At 44.8% G+C, this 20,608-nt stretch overlaps 2 protein-coding genes across 3 annotated transcripts in view; one reads left to right on the forward strand and one right to left on the reverse strand.

Annotated features, from left to right (window-relative positions):
• Positions 1-1,531, forward strand: part of LOC115793883 (platelet endothelial aggregation receptor 1-like) — a 151,321-nt gene extending 149,790 nt beyond the window's left edge. Inside the window, exon 33 of the mRNA XM_030749049.1 lies at positions 1,362-1,531. Within this exon, the coding sequence (XP_030604909.1) occupies positions 1,362-1,531 (170 nt within the window). The remainder of the gene's footprint in view (positions 1-1,361) is intronic.
• Positions 1,532-4,875: 3,344 nt separating this feature from the next.
• The window catches only part of LOC115793844 (lamin-A-like), a 29,976-nt gene continuing 14,243 nt past the window's right edge, over positions 4,876-20,608 (reverse strand). For both annotated transcript variants that reach the window (XM_030748989.1, XM_030748988.1), the window contains 11 exons: positions 13,304-13,460; positions 12,512-12,637; positions 11,804-11,974; positions 10,642-10,767; positions 10,332-10,552; positions 8,497-8,803; positions 8,254-8,361; positions 7,548-7,667; positions 7,409-7,471; positions 6,900-7,064; positions 4,876-5,214 (listed from right to left, as the gene is read on the reverse strand). In XM_030748989.1, coding sequence (XP_030604849.1) covers positions 5,179-5,214; positions 6,900-7,064; positions 7,409-7,471; positions 7,548-7,667; positions 8,254-8,361; positions 8,497-8,803; positions 10,332-10,552; positions 10,642-10,767; positions 11,804-11,974; positions 12,512-12,637; positions 13,304-13,460 — 1,600 coding nt within the window. In that variant the 3' untranslated portion in view covers positions 4,876-5,178. The remainder of the gene's footprint in view (positions 5,215-6,899; positions 7,065-7,408; positions 7,472-7,547; positions 7,668-8,253; positions 8,362-8,496; positions 8,804-10,331; positions 10,553-10,641; positions 10,768-11,803; positions 11,975-12,511; positions 12,638-13,303; positions 13,461-20,608) is intronic.

Consider the following 20,608-nt stretch of genomic DNA (forward strand, 5'->3'; position numbering starts at 1 on the left):
GTCTCGTAAAACACAGAACCCCGTATGTTACGGGACTCCGTGGAATACGGCTCCGTAACATGCCGTGTTCCGTACTTTACCGGACGGGTGGCAACTGTCGCTGACATGCATTTCCACGCCTCCACTGCTCTCTGTGTGTCTGTGTGTGTTGTGCTCGCTGAGAATTTCAGCTGCTATTTTTGTCTTTACTTCAGCTGTAGCTACCACAACTGGTTTGCTAGCGAGCGCGGGCCATTAGCACTAGCGATGGTTCGGTACCGGAAGGCCCGCCCCCCAGGACCGAGGGGCTCCTTCAAAATATTTTTTATACTTTAATCCCTTATTAGTGACTAAATATAGACCTGCAGTAGAAACGTATTTTCGAGAATGCTTGTGAATACAAAGCATTACAACATTACTCACACATGCGCCATGGCTCCCACAGCCACTAGTTTTTCAAAACACTCATAGCAGGCAGCGGTTTTAACTGCGCAAGCGCAAAGAGACGAAGCTGTGACGGTGAGCTCAAGTAGTGAAAAAGGAAACGTTTTTCCAGCGTCCAAAACAGCAGCTTTTTCTTTTAGTAACCACCATTAAATCTGTGAAACAGCTGGAGGTCCTTCATCAAGCACCTGATCAGCAAGTGTTAAGGTGAAGAAAAGAGAACTTTGTAGCTGCTCCATTCACCGCTGTTTGTTCACACGGCGAAAAACTGCAGTACGGAAGTTAATAAAAAAAGTATTTCTTATCCGATTACTCGATTAATCGATGGAATAATCGATAGAATACTCGATTACTAAAATAATCGTTTTATGCAGCCCTAGTAGAGATCCAGACAAATGCAGTCATTTAACTGAACCTGATGTTGTGTCAGCTCCTTAAAAATGACTGGAGAGATTCTGAGCAGCACGGTGAAAATTTAAAACTTCTTCTACAACACAGGCCTCAATAAATGTGCAGGTAATAACGAATGAAGTGACACGACAAACGGATCCATGCACGCTCACAGCGTCAGGCTGCTCTGCTGTAAAGGAATAATAAAGGTCTTAATGAAGAAGACAGCACCTGGTGATGGTATTTACATGGTGATGCTGCACTGCTGTTTTTAGTTTATTTGCTCATATTTTCATGTTTAGGACGCCCACCTCTGCGAGCTCGACTCTTATTTAAAGCTGATTTTCTTGTTTAGATGTAAGCTGCGGGTGCAGCGTGAGCTTTATGAAGGCCTGAGCACAGAGCTGTAACACTGAGCTAACTCCTCCAGTGAAGTCCAGAGCACCAGGCCTGGCTGCACTGATGGTTTTATTAGAAACTGTAGGATAACAGGTGGGCTGTTTGCCTTCGTCTGATTGGTCCTCACAGTGACTTCTTTTTCCCCTCAGAGCGTCAGAGTTCTCTCAGCCACGCCCCTCACGAGGACCCCCAGAGCCACTACGACCTCCCCGTGAACAGCCACATCCCGGGACACTATGACCTGCCGCCGGTCCGCCGCCCCCCCTCCCCCAAGCCCCTCCCCCAGGGGGACCCATCAGTGACAGAGCAGCAGAGCTAGTTGATCCCTCCTCCTCCTCCTCGCTCTGGGGTTGATGAAGAAAGAGCAGATTTTCTCTGGCAGTCATAGCTGTAGACCCCCCCACAGAGCAGCGGCGAGGCGTCTGTCCCGCAGACAAACCTTTGTTTACTGAGGATGCCCTCCTTTCAACTAAACACTGCCCCCCTGTGGGCGTAGAGTGGTACTCGCGTCTCCATCACAGACTTGTCATCCAGACTGGACCCAGCATGCTGCAGGGAGGGAGGCTGGTGTGGTGCCGCCCGCGGGGCCTCAGCTGCTCTGAACTCCTGGGGGCCGAACCCAGCAGAAGGTGTGATGGTTTAAAGCAGCGACGTGGGAACGTTTGAACTCTCGTAAACAGCCTCAAAGATTTGTTTTCCACACCCTTCGCTTGCTGCTTATGCATTTTTAACGGCCCCTTTTTTCCTCGGTCTCATCCGGTTTTCCTGGGATTTTATTTTTAGTAGAGTCTCAGGATATCACATTTTCAGCATCCCTTTTTAAACAGGCAGCTTTGGATGAAGAAATGATGTCTGACAGCAAAACAAATGTTTCTGTTTTTTACAGTAAATCCAAAGATTTTTCTTGTTTACCAGCTGGAAGCCAAAGTTCGCACATTTACCATAATTCATGTTGTTAAGTGCAGCTCGCTGCTGCTGCTTTGTACATACAGAGATGAGTTCTGGCCGTATCAAATCCTCGTGTTTATTAATACATGTTAAAGGATCATTGTGAGTACAGAGATCGTTAATAAGCAGCATTATACATATCACTGCAGTGCCTTTGTGTAGGTTTAAAGGGCCATTTCACACAAAAAGAAACTTGTCACATTTTTTGAACCTGGTGCCGCCGTTACCCATAATGCAACTTGTGTAGTCAACAGCTGTTCAGGCCGGGTCTCCTGAGCCTGCAGTTGATGGTTCACCTGCATCGAGCCGCAGCCTGTTTGTCAGCAGGCCCAGAAACACAAACCTCGCCTCTGTGGCTCCCAGAACCCGTTCCTTATACATCAGCTTATTGAGATTACCCAGAATGCAGCTCAAAGTGGATCGTGCACGCTGACTGATGACTTGACAGTTGGGTTATAGGAACATCAAGGAGGTGTGAGCTCCACACCGTGTCTCCACCCCTGGACAAACCTGTGGAGACTCTGGGTGCACAAAGTTCATCTTTATATTCTCAGAGGTTCGACCCTCTCCACAGACTCAAGACTTCATGCAGCCTCCGGTGCTGCTGCCCCCAGCTTCACCCTGACCTCCCCACCATCAGGTTTTAGTGGCACTGCTTCCTGTCCCCATTTAAAGGGCTTACCTGATTGTTTCTGATCAGCTGAAATGATCATTTATAACTGGCCGATGGGCCGCGCTGCCTCAGAGATGCCGGCATATTCAGACATACTGACCTGTGAAGTTTATTCTCCTGCAGCTGAATGCACATTGTGCTTTAAATGCAATATTGTGCAGCTTTTCTACATAAGACCATTTATCTGAATGTAATTGTGGGAATTTGTGTGTATATGATGTAATTAAAAATGTGCACTTTTCATCTGTGGGCTTGAATTATAATCTTCAATATCAACGGAATAATTACAACAGTCTGACTGGAAAAAATAAGTTTTATTCAGCATTATTTTAGAAAAGAAAAAAGCTTGTGTGGCTTTAATAACATCGTGATCTGAAACAAATCACACTTCAAGAAACTTTGGCATTAATGGCTTTGGGTGAAGTTTTTAATCCTTCAGAGGGTTCATGAGACCTCCACCAGGACCTGAGCACCTCTCAGGGTGTGCATAATGAAACCCCTCACCACCAGCTTCCTGCTCTGCATGGAAGCATTAGGGTGTGAATATATAACTACAGTTATCATGTGTCAGAACTTTACATGTAGATATGAGAACTACTGCAGATGTCGGTCTGAGGATCAAACAGCTTAAAGAGCATCCTCAAACACTCAGGTTTATCTATCCTGTAACTTCTCTGTGCGTTCGATGCTCTGGTGGAGTTGTGGAGATCAGCTGCCTTCTCTTGAATATGTTGGAGCTAAGAAAAGAAAAAAAAAAGCATGAATGTGTCTTTCCAGAAATCCTGACCTGGAGTCCACAAACGTTGGTGTGAGCGTGCAGGACCTGCATCACTGCAGCGTCTGTTAGTCAGAAAGCAGCTCCAACATCAAACTACTGTCAGCATTTCTGGACAAACACACAGTTTATGTTTTCTAGCAATCTGAGCACCACAAGACGAGTTCCACTGTATTCAAGAGAAGTCGGACAGCCGCCCCCCCCAAACCTGCGATCACACCAAAACAATCTGCACGGATACGCAGCATCACAGGCTGAAGGATACGGGTTTGATTTAAGGGGAACTGTTCAAAAAAAGTTCAAACGCAGAAGAAATTGCTTTTTTTTTTTTTTTAAGTACAATAGAAAAAAACCCACAACAGCTATCAAGTATCTTCCATAAATGCTTTGATATGCTTTCCACTGGAGTATAAATGACTTAAGCTGCCGACTACATTACAAATCTACCTGCTGTGCATAACTGGCGAGGCCCTCGATAAAAGCAGTGCATGAAGCCAAAGCTGCATCCAAACCCTCAGTCTGACTCAGATCCCAACTTTAAGTGAGGGATTTGCAAAGTTGGAAAAGCTTAGAGGAAAGAAAGAATTCAAAGCCCTTATGACCAGTTTTTCCGAGCAGCACAGATCGAGTCCAGCTGACAGTCACAGGACTGCTGCGTGAAGCACGCGAGCCGCGAAAAAGGCCACAAATCCTCAAACAGCCTACAAATATAGACTCTACGTATGGCACCACATTTATATAAAACAGTACCTGACCCCCCAGGTACAAATTCAATGCTAAGCTCTCCCATCATGATTAAACATCTTTTGACAAAAAAAAAAGCAACACGTTTAAAGCCAAGAGCAATTCCCTTATTTCTTTAAACATTCAAAAACATAATTAATACATTCCTGGGGGGCGAGCTGTGCGGCCATATTAATCTCAAACACTCATTTTGTGTGTGAGGCCACAGCTGCCCGACAGCATCGTACCGACGCGGCGTCTGTTTAAGGCTGAGGTGATAAAACCTGAGCTTTCACTTTGGCTTCCTGCAACATTTCATCCAGAAAAACAGCTCAATACTGCTCAGAGAAATACGTCTGAAACATCGTCTTTAAATGAAGAACGACAAACGTGATCAGCAGCCGCAGAGGCGAGACAGCGAGCCTCTGCGGCTGCCTCCTCACAGGGTCCACAAGCTGTGCGTGTTCAGTGTTGACAGCCCGGCCGTTCAATGTGGAACCCCGGCTCAGATCTGAGCTCGAGCACTGGTCACTGGAGCCCCGTGTGTGTGTGTGTGTGTGTGTGTGCGTGTTTGTGCACGTGTGCACACCTGTGTGCGTGCAGAGCGGAGAGCAGCGTAAGCAGACAGCAAACATGCAGCAACAGAAGCTGAAGATACAAACTTGAAAGCCGAATATGATCCTGCGCCCTCTGCCCAAACCTCGAAGCAAATCTAACCTGCACATGAATCCGAATACAAAACGAGACACAATCGTATAAAAAATAAAGATAAACATCCCGACGGTAGAAAACGAGTCTCCCTGTGGGCTGCAGGAGGTGCTGGGTTCAGGTGAGGTGCTGCCTGCTTTTACATGACGGAGCAGTTCTCCGGCTTCATCCGGCCCTGAGGACGACAGATCGGCAACATTAAATATTTCAACACTGAATGCTTCATTTAATGTCCTGTTGCTGAGAACACACATTAATACAGGTGAGTTATGAGGAGTTAAAATGGGATTTGTGGCTCTATTTCTGGAAGCTGAACTTGCAGCTGAACGTCATCATTGTAAGTGTAAACATCACATCTCAATTCAAATCTGATTTCCTTCAGTACCCTCTGATAGAAGCCCCCCCCCCAGTTTAAGTTAACTGGAAGAAGCAGCTCGAAGTCCCAAAGCACTTCAAATTTCAGCCGATACACCAAACGCACTGAAGCAGCAGATGACTAGTTTTCATATTTACTGTGTCTACAGTAACAAAGATTGATACAATGTATCTGCATGTTCAGTATCAAAGATCTGTCAAATTTACCTTTTTCCAAATCTCAACACCATTTCTGTCATCCAATCATCTGCCTGCCTGCGTTCTCCAAGCCAATCACAGTGATCCATTACGGTCTCCTTTTCTCCACCTCAATCCAGGATTTTCAATCTAAAGTCTCAAACAGCCATCTGCTTACTCTTACCAGCTCCCAGCTTGGATTCAGGAGACAGACACCCTCTCTATTTTTAAGATTAGGCTCAAAACTTTCCTTTATGATAAAGCTTATAGTTAGAGCTGGATCAGGTGACCCTGAACCCTCCCTTAGTTATGCTGCTATAGCCCTAGGCTGCTGGGGGGGATCCCATGATGCACTGAGTGTTTCTTTTCATTCACCTCTTTTTAGTCTGGTTATACTCCACTCTGCATTTAACCATTAGTTATTATTAATCTCTGTCTCTCCCCCCTCAGCAGATGACCCCCCCCCCTCCCTGAGCCTGGTTCTGATGGAGGTTTCTTCCTGTTAAAGGGAGTTTTTCCTTCCCACTGTCACCAAGTGCTGCTCATAGGGGGTCGTTTTGACTGTTGGGTTTCTCTGTACTATTGGAGGGTCTTTACCTACAGTATAAAGGGCCTCAAGGCAACTGTTGTGATTTGGTGCTATATAAATAAAACTGAATTGCCTTCATTTGGGTTCATTTTGCAGTCTCATGTACTACATGTAGTACATGAGACTGAATATATGTAGTGATAAACTGCAGTTTTTGTACTGTCTTTCTTGTTTCTATGACCAGTGATTTTATGTGTTTGTAGCTAATTATAATTCCCACCCTGAGCTGGGGTCTGCACAGTTAAAACAAACTATTTCTATAACTTCCAAAGCTCTGCAGCACATCATATGTGTCTACATATAGATTCTGTATGAATGCAGATCCATGCAGAAATTTCCATTTTTGCCATGAAATAATTCCTGGGAAACAGAGGAAGTATTTGCGTTCTTGGATCAGATTTAAACCCCAATTTTGTTGATTAGTAAATACACTGATTGCAGACGCCGCAGGCCAGATGTCTGTTTCACATCTTAAAGAACAGAACTCCAGAACATGTGGAACATCTGGGTGTTATTGTGGAACAGGAAAGTCCAAATTCACATAAGCAGCATAACTGCACATGTTCTCCGTGTTCTCTGCACTTTTTGTCAGTACTCTCAGTCTCTCTCTGCAAACATTTTTTATCACTAATAGAACCAAATATTCTATTATTTAGCCCTAAAATACAGTTTCAGTGATGCTGTCTAATTACTGCTGTGATGCTTTAACTGTAGAGTACCTTTCTGGGCTCATTGGTGCCCATGAAGTAGGAATGTCCCGGGAGGCCTTCAGCTAGACCGCCGCAGGCACCGCCGCGCTCCTTCGGCTGCCCGCAGGAGTCGCAGATCACCTTGCGGCTGCGCAGGTTGTACTCATTGTCTCCACCACTTGTGCTGTGAGCTCCCTGCAGAGGGCGACACACATCAGTTACTCACCTACATGAACGCTCAGGTTACTACAGAGTGGGTATAAAAGAAAAGTGAAGCCAAAGCCTTAAACCTGCATTCTTTCTAATGGCCAGCAGGGGGCGACTCCTCTCATTGCAAAAAGAAGTCAGATTGTGCAGAAGTGCATGAGGAAAATGAATCTACTTCCTAAGTTGACTTATAACCTTAGTACACCTTCACCTGTGCATTCATGGGCTCATCAGAATGACATACATAATAAAATGATGCGATTAATGGACGGAGACTCTGACTAACATCCTTCTGCTCACAGTTTTTGTGCAGTAACAGAAGAAGAATTTACCATCTCATCATCTTCATAGTCGTCACTGAACAGGGTGCGGGTCACTTTCCTCATGGCCATTTCCTGGTGGGAAATCAAATAAGCGGTGAAGTGTCTGCAGCTACAAAGAAGAAGAAACCTTTAAGATGCAGAGTCACACCTCTCCACTAGCACTGATCAGGATGGTCTGCAGGAGGTCGCCGGTGCCCCAAGAGTTCTGGCTCTTCCACACCAGGTCAGTGGGTGGGTTGTGGGTTCCACCACCAGATGCAGCCCAGATCTGTCAAAAGGTCAAAGGTCAGAGAGTTTGTAAACTACAGGGAACCAGTGCAGGTACTGCACATGGAAGCAGGGGAGGTGAACTTAGGCAAACTTCTACTCATCTTCATTTCCTGTTACATTTAAAACTGGAATGCAGTTCTGCTGTTTTTGAGCTGTTTCTGTTAATAACATCATAAAAAGCTCTTAAAGGGACCTTCTGCTGATTTTCAGCTCCATGTTTTATTTCTGGGCTCGACTAGAGCAGCTTTGCATGACTCCCAGCTCAAAACAACCCTTAATGGAGCTCATACTGAGCTTTGGTGCAGCTCCTTGGTTCAAGCATCCACCCTTTTGTTCTTAGTTCCTTTATACCTAACAGGACCCTCAAAGCTGCTAAAAAGATTTCAACAGAAATGATTGTGTTGATATTCAGTGTTTTCTTTCCTTCACAACATTTTGACCGAAGCGTGAGCGACTGGCAGGAACGATGAGAAGAAAGTCATCGCCTCCGTGCTCGCGGCGCCTCCTCATCGAAGCATCGCAGCTTCATCAGAGGGCAAAAGAATCATTTCAAAAAGAGGCCACGAAGGATAAAGAAAACTTACAGTCACAGTCCCTCCAGCCTTCAGAGTGAACTTCGGGGGAAACTTGTAGATGATGGGGGCGGCATTCCCAACCTGCCTCTTCACCTGCCAGTTACCCAGCAATTGGTCCTGCATGAGAGAAATCGGGGGATGATGAGTGGACAGAAACAAAGCTTCACAAAAAAGACCCTGGAAATATATAAAGGCTGAAAAGGTGAACATGAAGCTACACGTATTGATGTAGCAATGCATAAACTCAGCTACCTCATCAGCCTTGTTGCTGAGACGGATGAACTTCCCATCCATATCAACCTCGTCCACGGTGATGCGGCCGCTGGCCGAGGCGTGCTGACTGATGCGAGCCTTGGTCACAGCGCCCCCTGTCACACTGGAGGTCTCGCTGTCATTGTCGTTGAGCCGGCGCTTCTTTGAGGTGCTCGTCCCAGAGGAGTTGCGGCTGCTGGAGGCAGCGGCAGAAGAGTGGAGGACCCGGCTGGTCTGGGAGTGGCCTGAGCCGGAGGTCCGCATCACTGTGACCTTTGTGGGCGGAGGGCTGGGTGACAGACGCAGCCTGGGGAAAGATGGAGGGAGAGGATGCAGACAAAGTCAGTTCGCTCTGGTGTTTCCTGAGTTACAAAGAAAGTGAGCAGCAGGTTTCTCATAAAAGAAGAAACAGCTGTTCAACCTAACCCTAACTTCTGCAGGTTATCATCTACTAGCTGCGCTTTTTTCAAACACTTCAATCCATATTTAGTAACTAAACTGTAAACAAGCTGTACAGAAAGTCAATGAATGAATCATTTAAGTGTCGCAAACAGGAAATGCACCAAACATGGGATGACAATCATTTATAGACCATATTTACAAATGCAGAAAGGTGAAGTTTACAGTGCACGCCTTCACGCCCTCTGCTGGCTGTTTGCATTACTGTTTACATTTGACCCCATCTCAGATTTGATTGAGCAGGTGTCAAAGAGGACCAGGATAAGGATTCAGCTTATTTACGCCTGTATGCAGAGGAATGGCTGCTACTGCTGCATGCAAGTGTGTGTGGACAAACGGCTTCAATGAAACAGCTGAAACACTGCTCTAACCTTCATCTGTCAGCATCTCAGAGACACCCGGGTCAGAGCTTCCTGAGAAGGAGCCCGTGGACAGCAGTGGGTTTTCCAGAGTGACGCGCATGAATTTTGATTTGATTTGAGGTCCCATTAAAAAAAACCCGCCAGTATCTGCAGTGGCCCAAATCCCATTTCAGAAAGATTTGAGTTATATTGTTCAAACTGTCATGAAAAACACACTCATCTAAGTTAAGGAAGAGAAATCTGATTTGGGCTACAATGAAACTGAATGAGACTGAGCAACAAACTGAGCTTTCATTCAGAAATCTGTGGCTGAAAATAAACTTTGTCAGTCAGTTCTCCCGTGTGTGTCTGGCTGCAGGCCGTTAGTTCTGTTTTGTCCCGTTTGTTGTCTCATCTTTCTCATCCCAAACAGATGGCTGCCCCTCCCTGAGTCTGGATCTGCTGGAGCTTTCTTCCTGTTTCTTTTTCTTCCCGCTGTTTCCAAGTGTGCTTGCTAACAGAGTGCCAACCTGTCTGGGGCGTACCTTCCTTCTGCCCTGTGCACCTTTGCACCTGGCTGCAGGGATTCGTCCCAGTCAGCCAGCACTCATGTTGGCTGATCCATTAATGCTCACAGGTTTTCAGCTCAGCCCAAAGCTGTGCTGCAGCTCCTTAAACACTGGAAACTAGTAGAATATTTTTTTCTTTCCCCAAAGGTGGAAGTACTTTATTTACACCCTTGTTATGTAAGATTTCCCTTAAGTGGAACAAAAGGAGCCAGTGACAAACAGCCCAGAACCAAAAGCAGCTCAAACCAAATGAAGTGCCCCCTGCAGGACGGCAGTGGTTCTACATGATTATTTACTGCACTGCTCGGAGCACAGAGGTCCTGTCTGAGGTTATGGAGGACTCGTTAGACCTACAAACCCATTTTTCACTGACTTGTTGGCTCTCCCTCTCTTCCATAACGACTTCTAGCCTTCTGGGCACCTCTGCAGCTGGATTTTACGACAGCTGTTTTACAAACAGCCTCACCTCTCCTCCTCTCCCTCCAGCAGCTTCCTGTAAGCACTGATCTCCATGTCCAGGGCCAGTTTGATATCCAGCAGCTCCTGGTACTCATCCAGCTGCTGCTGCATCCGGGCTCGGATCTCGCTGATGTCCCGATCTTTGTCCTCCAGCCGCCGCCTCATCAGGTCCCGCTCGCGTGTCAGAGCCTCCTCGAGTTCCCGCCCCTTGGCCTCGCTCGCTGACAGCTGAATCAGAGAGAAGACAAAAACACTTTCAGCTTTTTTTGGATCCATCAGGTGGATTCCCTCCACTGACACGCTGAGACTGCACGTACCTGTTTCTGCAGCTGGCTCAGCTGGCCCGACAGGCTCTCCATTCGAATCCGGGTCTGCTGCAGCTCTTCGTGGGCGGCTCCCACCAAGTGGCTGTTCCTGTCCGCCGAGTGACGGGCGTTTTCCAGCTGCCGGGCAGAGAGACGAGGCGGTCAGGTAACAGCCGAGCTTAGCTCCATCAGAAACACTGCACTGATTCAATGAGGAGTCTGGCCCCTCAGCTTCTCGCTGCAGTTCACATGAAGTACTCCAAACAAAGTTCATTTCACAGTAACTTTTACAAAAAACCATCAAACACAGAAACCAGAGCTGCTGTCCTGGAAAAGCACAGTTCACCTCACCGTGGAGCTCAAACCCGGTGCAGCTGCCACACACACTTCCTGTCACACCTGGAGCTCAAAGGGAGATTACAGTTTCTGACCACACGCATGTTATTTTTATGATTTCTTCCTCCGTCTTCCTGTCAGCTCCTCTGTGTCAGAGCCCTCGCTCGGCTCTCTGTGTGTTTTTAGGGGAACAGTTTAAGCTGCGCATCATGTTGATGTGTGGAACATATAATCAGTCATACACGTTCCTAAAAGGTTTAGTGTGACTGTTCCAGCACCACCAATAATAATAAATATACATAGATTCATAATTTAGCTTCTTTTTGAGGCACAGGGATGCACTGTAGTCTTCTGTTTTATGAGCACCATATATCAGAAACAAACTGCATCTGTTTCTGAGGAAACGGAAATAATAAATAAGATCTAAGTCTGAGAGTCTTCGTGTTGCTCAGCTGTGAGTCCCGTCAGAGTGCAGGTGTGACAAGAAAAAAGATTTTTATGCACAGGATATAAATGTTTACATCCCGTCAGGACCAGCATCACATGTGCACGCTTCTGCACAGCCATATGATCGCTGGGTGCAGTTTGCTCATCAAGCTTTGTGGATTTTCTCTTCAATAACTGGGTTATGATTTGATATTAATAAGAGCTGTTTAGTTCATACTCAAGACAACTTTCTGATTTCTCCAAAACTCACAACAAACAGTGAACGTGGAGGAAGCAGGGTGAACTGTCCCTTTACATGAAAATACCTGAAGCATTTCTATACACTGAGATAATTATTGTGACCTGAAGATTATTTAATACTCCGACTCTCGGTGGCGACCGTGTCGAGTACCTTGGAATTGTAGGTCCTCTCGATCTCCTCCTTGTAGAGGCGGACCTGATCCTCGTGCTGCGCTCTCAGCTCAATCAGCGCCTCGGCGAGCTTGCTGTCGAACTCCTGCTGCCGCCCGCTGTCGATCTCCACCATGCGAGACTCGAACCGGCGCTTGGACTCACGGATCTCCTGCAGCAGCGGTAAAGATGCATAAACCCGTCAGTCTGAAGAGCACGTTTCTCTTTGTCAAACGAATGTACGAACTGTGCTGATGAGCTGCGACTCGGCTTTCTCAGGTTACTTTATTACAGGACAGATTTTGGTTCCTTTTCTTTGTTACATGAACTATAAACACTAACAAAGCCTCCAGCTGTAGGAACCTGCTCTCATCAGTTTTAATTGTATCGATTAATTAATCGATACAATTAAACTGTGCAGTAATTACTTGTTTCGAACAGAAAACTAATCTTTAAGAAACTCCTCACTGAGAAAGCACAACTGTTGCCAGTTTGGGGAAATAAAAATGATTCTTGCATTTTGATATCTGCTCTTTGTGTGCACATTTATCTGCTCTGCATTACCAGAAGCAGGAGAAACAGGTCTGGAGGGAAAATGCAAAACCAACAAGTAGGAGGTTGGAAGCAAATCGATATCTTGTGGAAAAGATGAAAAGTAGGACAGATTCCTGAGAGTAAAAATAGCAGTGTTAAGGTGAAGAGCAGGAACCTCATTGTAGATGTTCTTCTGGAACTCCAGCTCCTCTTTCAGGGTCTGCAGGCGGTTCTCAGCATCCACTCTCCTCAGCATCTCATCCTGTAGCTGCCTCTTGGCATCGGCAAGGTTTCCTTCCAACTGGAGAGGAGGGTGAGAAGCAGGAATGAAGAGAAACGAGATGAGAGTCAGCACACAAAACCAAACCTAACAGAACGAGGGGGCAGCCTGTGAGCCGCTCTTTTAGTTCCCCACTTTGGCCAGCAGGTGGAGCAAAGCCACAACCTCCAGAGTGACATTCATTGATAAAACAAACAGCAGAGGAAACAACCTGGTCTGCCTCACCAGCACATCCTCATTCATAATGGACTGCTGCAACGTTTCCATAAAATGAGTAATTCCACTGAGGTATTTTACTTTGAGATCGGGAACGCCGTGGGAACGCCGTGGCTCCACGTTCCACTGACTGCTCGTCAAACAGTTCATAACAAATGAATTTAAAGCATCCACGCAGATATTTAAAGGCGACTTCTGCTGTAAACTGGGGGTAAATATCCACGCCGCTTGGACCGACACCTCTCTTCTCATTTGGATTTCCAGGCTGTGCTTCAAACACAGTCGGTACCAAATCACAGCCTGGAGGGGGGGGGCAAATCCCACTTTTTTGTTTGGTTGTGGGATTTTCCCCACAACCAAAGTGTACCAAAGTGTAAATGAAACATTTCTGCCCGATTCAAATGATGAAGTGTGTCCTTCCTACCCACATTAATCACGTACGACTTAAGTTTGAATAAAAATATATTCTACCTTCGCCAGCTGGGCCTTGAGGTCCTTCACCTCTGCCTCCAGGGTTCGCTTCTCCCCCAAGGCAGTGCTCAGGGCAGCATCTTTGGAGTTGAGCAGGGCTTCCAGGTCCCTCAACCTGACCAGGGCTGCCTCCAGGTCAGACTCCTTCTTGGCGTTCCTGTGAAGAAGGACGACAGGATGTGGACGTTAGTTTGTAGGTTCTTTGGTACTTTATGTATCATTGCCATCTTTTCACATCTCCGCTGATGAGTCGTTTTTCTCCTCGTGTCCTTGCATGCCATTTTCAGAAGCACAATAGTGTTTTGTTTTGTTTTTCAGCTTTATTGGAGCTGACGAAGTTCTCACTTTGCATTTAAAGCAAGTGGAAACATTCAGTCCTGAGAACTGAAGCGAATAAGACAAAAACTGCAGTTCCTCTAATGGCCACTGGAGGCTGGCTCCAAATGTGAGTTGATGCCTACAGACTCCCAGAAAGCCCAAATAAACATGCTTAGCTTAGCTTTAGCTTAGCGCTCCATCCTCTCATCTAATTACAGTCACTTCAGGTCCCTGTGATTTAAAAACCTTTTATTACCTGAATCATTTATAAACAGGTAGCTGCAGCTGTGTTAATTAGAAATTAAAGTAGTCGTGGTTACTCTGTAGAAAAGTGTTTACATGTGTTTGGGCTAAAAAGGTGACCCAAAAAATAAATCATGCAGAAACAAATGAATCAACTCCATCAAAAAAGCACACAGATGAATTCATTTATAATTTCTGTCCATCAGCTTTCATTTAGTTTCTGTATTTTTGTGGAGGTCATAACCTCACGGGTCATTCCACGTGAAGGTCAGGAATATAAAATTAAATTCAAGGAATTTATTTTATTAGCTCATTTTAAAAAAATATGTATTCATTTATCGTTCCACTGGTTTATTATACTTAAAACCTTCCATGTAATTAAAGTGGTTATTTTTTAAGACAAAACTTTAATGAACCCACGACGGTGAAATGTGTGCATCACAGCAGCTCAGTGAAGAGAAGAATGAAACAGAATAGAAAACACTATATACATAAAATATCTATCAATACACACACACACACACATCAAAACACTATATACATTTTAGCTGATATTTTTTGTCAGCTATCTGAAGGTTCGTGTATTTGTTGCAGTATTTTATTGTTGCCTTGCATTAGCTGTAAATGCTGCACAGTCATAATAAGCACTCATCTGTGCTTAGTGAAGCTGTGGGTGAGGTACTGTTACTGCACAAGAGCCCATTAACAACCTGAGGTGTTATAAGAGGATCTGTGTGCTGCACAGCTTCACTAACATTTCTACAGCAGCTGCACTGCATGGACAGAGAGACAGAGAAGTGCCCGTGGAAGAACAATATGAAGACAGAGGGCTGATGAAGACAGGCAGTTAGCAGGATAGCTGGTTCATGCACTACCGAGGAGGAAGCGGACTTCCTATGATTCTATTTGGCACTGTGGGCCCGTCTTCATTGTCACTAATAATGGCCATCTGCTGGGGGAGATGGCCCCCAGGCTGCTCACACAGACCTGACAGTCTCCCGCTCCTGGACAAGCAGCCAAAAGGAAACACAGATAGCCTTAAAACCAAAGTTAGCCCACGGCTGACAGAGTGAACTCATAAGATGCTGTTTATAACACAGTAATCAATATCTATTACTGCTTCCAATAAACCCCAGTAATTATTTTCAAGAGGCTCAAAGAGAAACTTCGCTTCCTGAAAAGAGACGAAACTGCACAACAGCTATATCAGGCAAAACGCTGAAAACTCAAACTGATGTCTTAAAAACAAAGGAGCATACCACACTGATTATTGTTCAGATTAAAAAAGGAAAAAAGGAGGAGCAGGAGGAGGAGGAGGAGCAGCGCCCAGTTTCTGATGAGCACAAATCAAATAAGCATGCTGGCTGGGCCTGCACACGAACGCAGAGGCAGGGTTCACATGCAGACTCGCTCTTAAAAGAACTCTCTGAGAAAAACATGTTACACTGAAGCTACATTTTTATATTGTGGCACAACATTAACGAACTTTATGAACAGCTGGTGAATCTCAGCTTATTTTCAGCTCTGGTGTTGATCTCCGACTCCTGTCACATCTAAATATCCTCAGCTGCTAAATTCGTCTCATAGTGAGTCTTTTTGCAGAGCACAAAACAACACAACAAGAACACAAAAGTGAACTGCAGCCGGTCAGAAACACACAGAGCTCAACCTTGATCCTGAGCGTAGGGACAATAATGCATCGTACACAAACAGCTGAAAGAATAAATAAATAAACAAATAAAAATAAATAAAGTGGATAAAATGTACAGAGGACAAAGCAGCAGCGTTCCACTGATGGGCAGGAAGAGTCACAGAGTGACCTGAGGAAATTATTTTTAAAGATTCCCACAAACCAGGAGGACACAAACATAAAAAAGAACTTCACACAGGACGAGACCACAAACGCTCCACCTGAAAAAAATGACACAAATATTGAAGAACGCACAAAACTTCTGGTAAAGTTTTCTGAAATATTTGCATCTCACTGAAAAATTGTCTGAATAATTGATCGTTGTACACGTGTGTGTGTGTTTGTTATGTTAAACTCACTGAAGGGATAAAAACTTTATACACTTTTTATTAAAAACAGCTGCTTAGATATGACCAGGACTTCACCTGTGTGTTTACCTTCTTTTATTCATGTTTTTAAAAATTAATAAAGATAAACATCGCAGAGTTCCTGGAGATGAAGGCCTTGCTCAAGGGCAGACTGCCTTTGTGTGTGTAAATGACCACGTGGGAGTAACGCTGGGTTTTACTCGTGTGAAAAACGACTTTATGACTGACACGCCTTCGAGGACGACTGCAGTAACAACAGCATTAACACCTCCAGCAGTTGTTGGACCCACAAACTGAGTTCAGGAACTCGTGCAAAACGAGACGCGACAGCTGCTGTAAAAAGTTTTAACGATTTATTCTGTCGTGACTGTAAAATAATAAACCTGAGGAGGTGCTGTGTGAGTCTGTGTGAAGGAAACTCGCTTTCTATGGCTGCTGCTTTGTGTTATTGTGGGACATTTTAAGTTCACCACAGTGCTTATTAACATGCAGTCCCATAAAAAACACATGAACCCAAACAGGTCTGAGTAACGAGGGCTGTGTTTTTTTATTTGAGTTGTAAATGCATTTGTTTACAGCTCCACACACACACACACACACACACACACACACACACACACACACACACACACACACACACACACACACACAGCTCTTTGTGTAGATGTTAATATTCTCTCCAATGGACCTTTTCAATGCTGTGATTCTGCAGCAGATGAACGCTGCTGAGTGTGTGTGTGTGTGTGTGTGTGTGTGTGTGTGTGTGTGTGTGTGTGTGTGTGTGTGTGTGTGTTGCTGTGACATTCATTAAGGCTAATGGGCCCAGTGGATCAGCTTCAGCGCTGGATTAATGGATGGACGTGCCTTCGCTGTATCAACATGCTGCTTTGCAGTTTGTATTCTCTTCATACATAAAACAGCAGCTAAAGAGAAGCTGAGAGCTGCGTGCAGACACACACAGACTCACACAGACACACCAGCTGCACTGTATGTGACGTATGGGGGACACGCTGTCCCGCCCTCTGCAGCCTTAATCACCCACGTTAACGATCATATTTCCTTGTTTTGTTGTGGAAAGTTTAAAAAAAGCCAGTTTAAATATCGGTCTGCGAGGCCGATATCGGCCCAGCGGATCAGGAATCCCCAATAAAAAGTATAAAATACATCCATTGCTGTATATGAAGAGAAGAGCACACGAGTTACAGCAGGTACGCCCACCTCTGTTCCTGTCACAGGAAGCATTCATAAACTGCATGAAGTAGGTTTGGTCTCCTCCACCTTCATATTTCTGCATATGAAAGCGGACCCTGAACATCAGAGGTCACTAACAGAGTCCATCCCTCATGTTACACAGCGGCCTGCGGTTTGACCTCTCAGGAGACCATCTCTACACCTGGATCTCACCTTTGGTGAATTATGATAACCAAAGCAGGTGGTACACACATCTTCATCCTCACTGACTCATCCTCATACTGCATGGATGGGGGCACGGGGCTCTGTATTGATTTGCAGCAACTCTTCCCTTTAACGGGACGAGCAGACCACCCCAGAGAAGAAATGGTTGTTTCTAACCAGCAAGGCTGATCGAAACAGTCACATTTATGTTCTCACTGAAAAGCTCTAAGTCGTGTTTAATTGTCATAGATTTAACGCTGGTGCTGTGGGCAGAGGGGTACAGTTTAGGGTGTGTCACTGATAAGCTGACACCGTGCAGCATCCTTCGATTTTCAGTCACACCCAGCAAAGGTTTCAAAACCCGACCGACGGCTGGTTTCACCCTGGCTCCATCTTTTATGTCCAGGCTGGATGTGCAGATAATAGAAAGGTCACAGGCTGAATGGAAATTTTCTGCTCACAGTGCTCGAAAGCACGTCTGTAGCTGCTGAGACAGTTCAGTGTGACCCAAAGTGGACTCAACAGTCACACAGCTAATCCCAAAGCCACTCCCAACAATCCCAGACGGCTCGGAAAACCCCGTCAGCTTCTGTGCAACGCTTTGAAGCACCGCACCAAAGACTCACAATGGGATCACATTCAGTAAGACGCCTATTAAATGAGCCTCATCAGAGGCTTTAGCGCAGTGATGCAATGAATATATATATTTATTATATATATGTGTGTATATGAACTTTGATTTGATTTACAGCTGCAGCTTTAAAGAGCTGCTCCTCAGGTGAGAACAGCCGGCTTGCTTTTGTGCAGATCCCAGAGCAGCAGTGTTTTCACACACTGTAATTCACACAGTGGGAAGTTTTTAACATTTAGTCTGAAACCACGAAGACGTGACGAATCATGAAGACGTGAAGTTAAAGGAAAAGGGAAGTAATTCATTATTTTAGAATAAGTCAGGAACAGCAGGATTAAACAGACAAAAGCATCACTGATTCATCCTCAGTCCACTCAGACTAAAATATATATTAGTGTACAGTTTATATGTATAAATATATTTTAAAGAAAAATTAAAACCACACAGGAGAAAAAATAAACAGTGATTTTGTCTGTAGGTGCAGGTGTGTGTGAGCAGGTGCTGCTGCGACCGTCCCTGCTTTAACATCAAATCTGAACTTCTTACATTTCCCTTATAATAAAAAACAATAAAAACGCAATGAAAAGTTAAAGATGATTCTATGATACTCAGACTCACATTCAGTGAGGCTAAAACGAGCAAACACGTTTGGGAAATTAAGTAAAAAAATCAACATAAAAAATGCTAATTAAATACACGACCATAACTCTGCTCCTAGGAGGTGAGAGCACCACCTTTACTGTACGCAGTTTGTAACTGAGGAGCTCTAACACAGACAAATTAAATACTGTAAAGCTGTTTTTGTTTCCCACTGCACCGACATCATCATCAACAGTAAACTGGAATCAGAAAACAACTGCATTAAAATTACACCTGAACACCTGCGATGTGTGACAGAGACGCAGCGTCTATGTCTGCATTTACAGCCTCCACGGCCCTGTGCATGTTCACCTGCTGTTTACTTAATGCAAACTGAACTCTGTAATTAGAGCAAAAGCATAAATATTAAAGCCTCACAGGCTGTGCTCAGGACACATGTGGAGCAACTCTGCAGTTATTTTCAAGAAACTTATAATTAATATTTACAACATAATCAGCAGGGGAATAAGCAATGTGGTACTGATCCAACAGATAAGCAAACAAATGCAGATTATATTAATATTTAGAAAAATACCAGCGGGAATACGTGCAAACTGACTGAGGGCAGAGTTCACGTTTTAATTCTGCACACAAGGAATGAATTCAAAGCAAAACATTTATTTTCTCAAGCTTTATTTTTGCTTCAACACCACTTTTTATTTCTGTCCGCGCACAAATAACTGCGGTAAACAAAAAATGAAGGAAGTAAAAATAATAATGTTTAAAGGAATTCTCCTCCAAACAGACATCCTGAGGCACACACAAAATGGGAGCTTCTGGATGGAGACGGTGTGAGATGGGGGAGAGCAGGAGAGGGTGGTGTGAAATGGAAAAAACGAGAGAGACAGAGAACGAGGAAAAGAGAAAGAGGGGGAATAATAGAGACAAGAACTCAGAGGAGGAGGAGGAGGAATGTGCTGGCTCGGCTCCGAGCCTCAAGGATGACTCACAGCTATCTTTGTCCACCCCAGTAACAAGAAACGGACTCCGCCTCGTGGAGTGAAAGAGAGAAAAAAGCCCGCCGTCCCTCCCCCTCCTCCCCTGTTTTGCTATGCCGTTGCCACGGCAACCAAGGCCTTGTCGTCAGGCCTGCCAGCGTGCACATTTCCAGCACGCCGAGGAATAAAAAAGTGAAGACTTTCTCAGGACTTTGAGTCTCTGCTTCAATGTGTACGCCCATGAAGGAAATCCTAACCTTCTCTTCCTGCAACATACGAAGGAAAATTACTGCGACCAGAGCCAGAAAAGCCCTTTATGAGGCCTAAATGTGGGACTTAAATGTAGCATTTTATAGCAGAAGCACGTTTGACTATGGACAGAAGAAAACTGTTTGTATTATAGTTTGTGAGATTTAGCAGTATTTATTTCTCTGGGCTGATCTCAGTTACTAAAACAGGCAGCAGCTGAGGGGCCAAAAACTGCAGTACCTCCAACTGCCACCGGAGGCCGCTCCAAAGGTGAGTCAACACCCAAAATGATCAGATTTACAGCAGAAATAAACAATGTTTCCAAAAAAAATAAGATTGTGGGCTCTGAGGCTAATCTCCACCTTTGTGTTTGGGTGAAGAATTTGTTTCCAATTCACAAAAATTTGTGAATAACAAGGCTGTAAGTTAAGCATTATTATGGCTGTGTGTGTCTGTGCGGCTACATGTGCGCTAATTCAGGTCATTGAACTCGTTTGTGGTTCTGACACCTTTTGGAACAATTATAAAAATTATTCAGCAGATAATAGAGCTGACTGTGTGGTTACATAATTGCTGCATATCTGTCTTTACACAATGCAGCGGTACTGTTTGTGGATGCAGTTTGCTAACCAAGCATGCTAGCATTAGCTGCTAACCAAGCATGCTAGCATTAACATTGATAACCCCATGTCCCCTGTCCAAATATTCACTTCAGGCTCCAAAAACAACTAAGCAGCAGCATTCAAAGGAAAGCCACACAGCAGCGGGTGACGATGTCTCTCTTTAATTTACAGTTTTAGTCTCAACCAGCTCTAACAGACTTTAACAGAAACC

The sequence above is a fragment of the Archocentrus centrarchus genome, chromosome 16 (assembly GCF_007364275.1).
Source record: "Archocentrus centrarchus isolate MPI-CPG fArcCen1 chromosome 16, fArcCen1, whole genome shotgun sequence".
Taxonomy (NCBI): domain Eukaryota; kingdom Metazoa; phylum Chordata; class Actinopteri; order Cichliformes; family Cichlidae; genus Archocentrus; species Archocentrus centrarchus.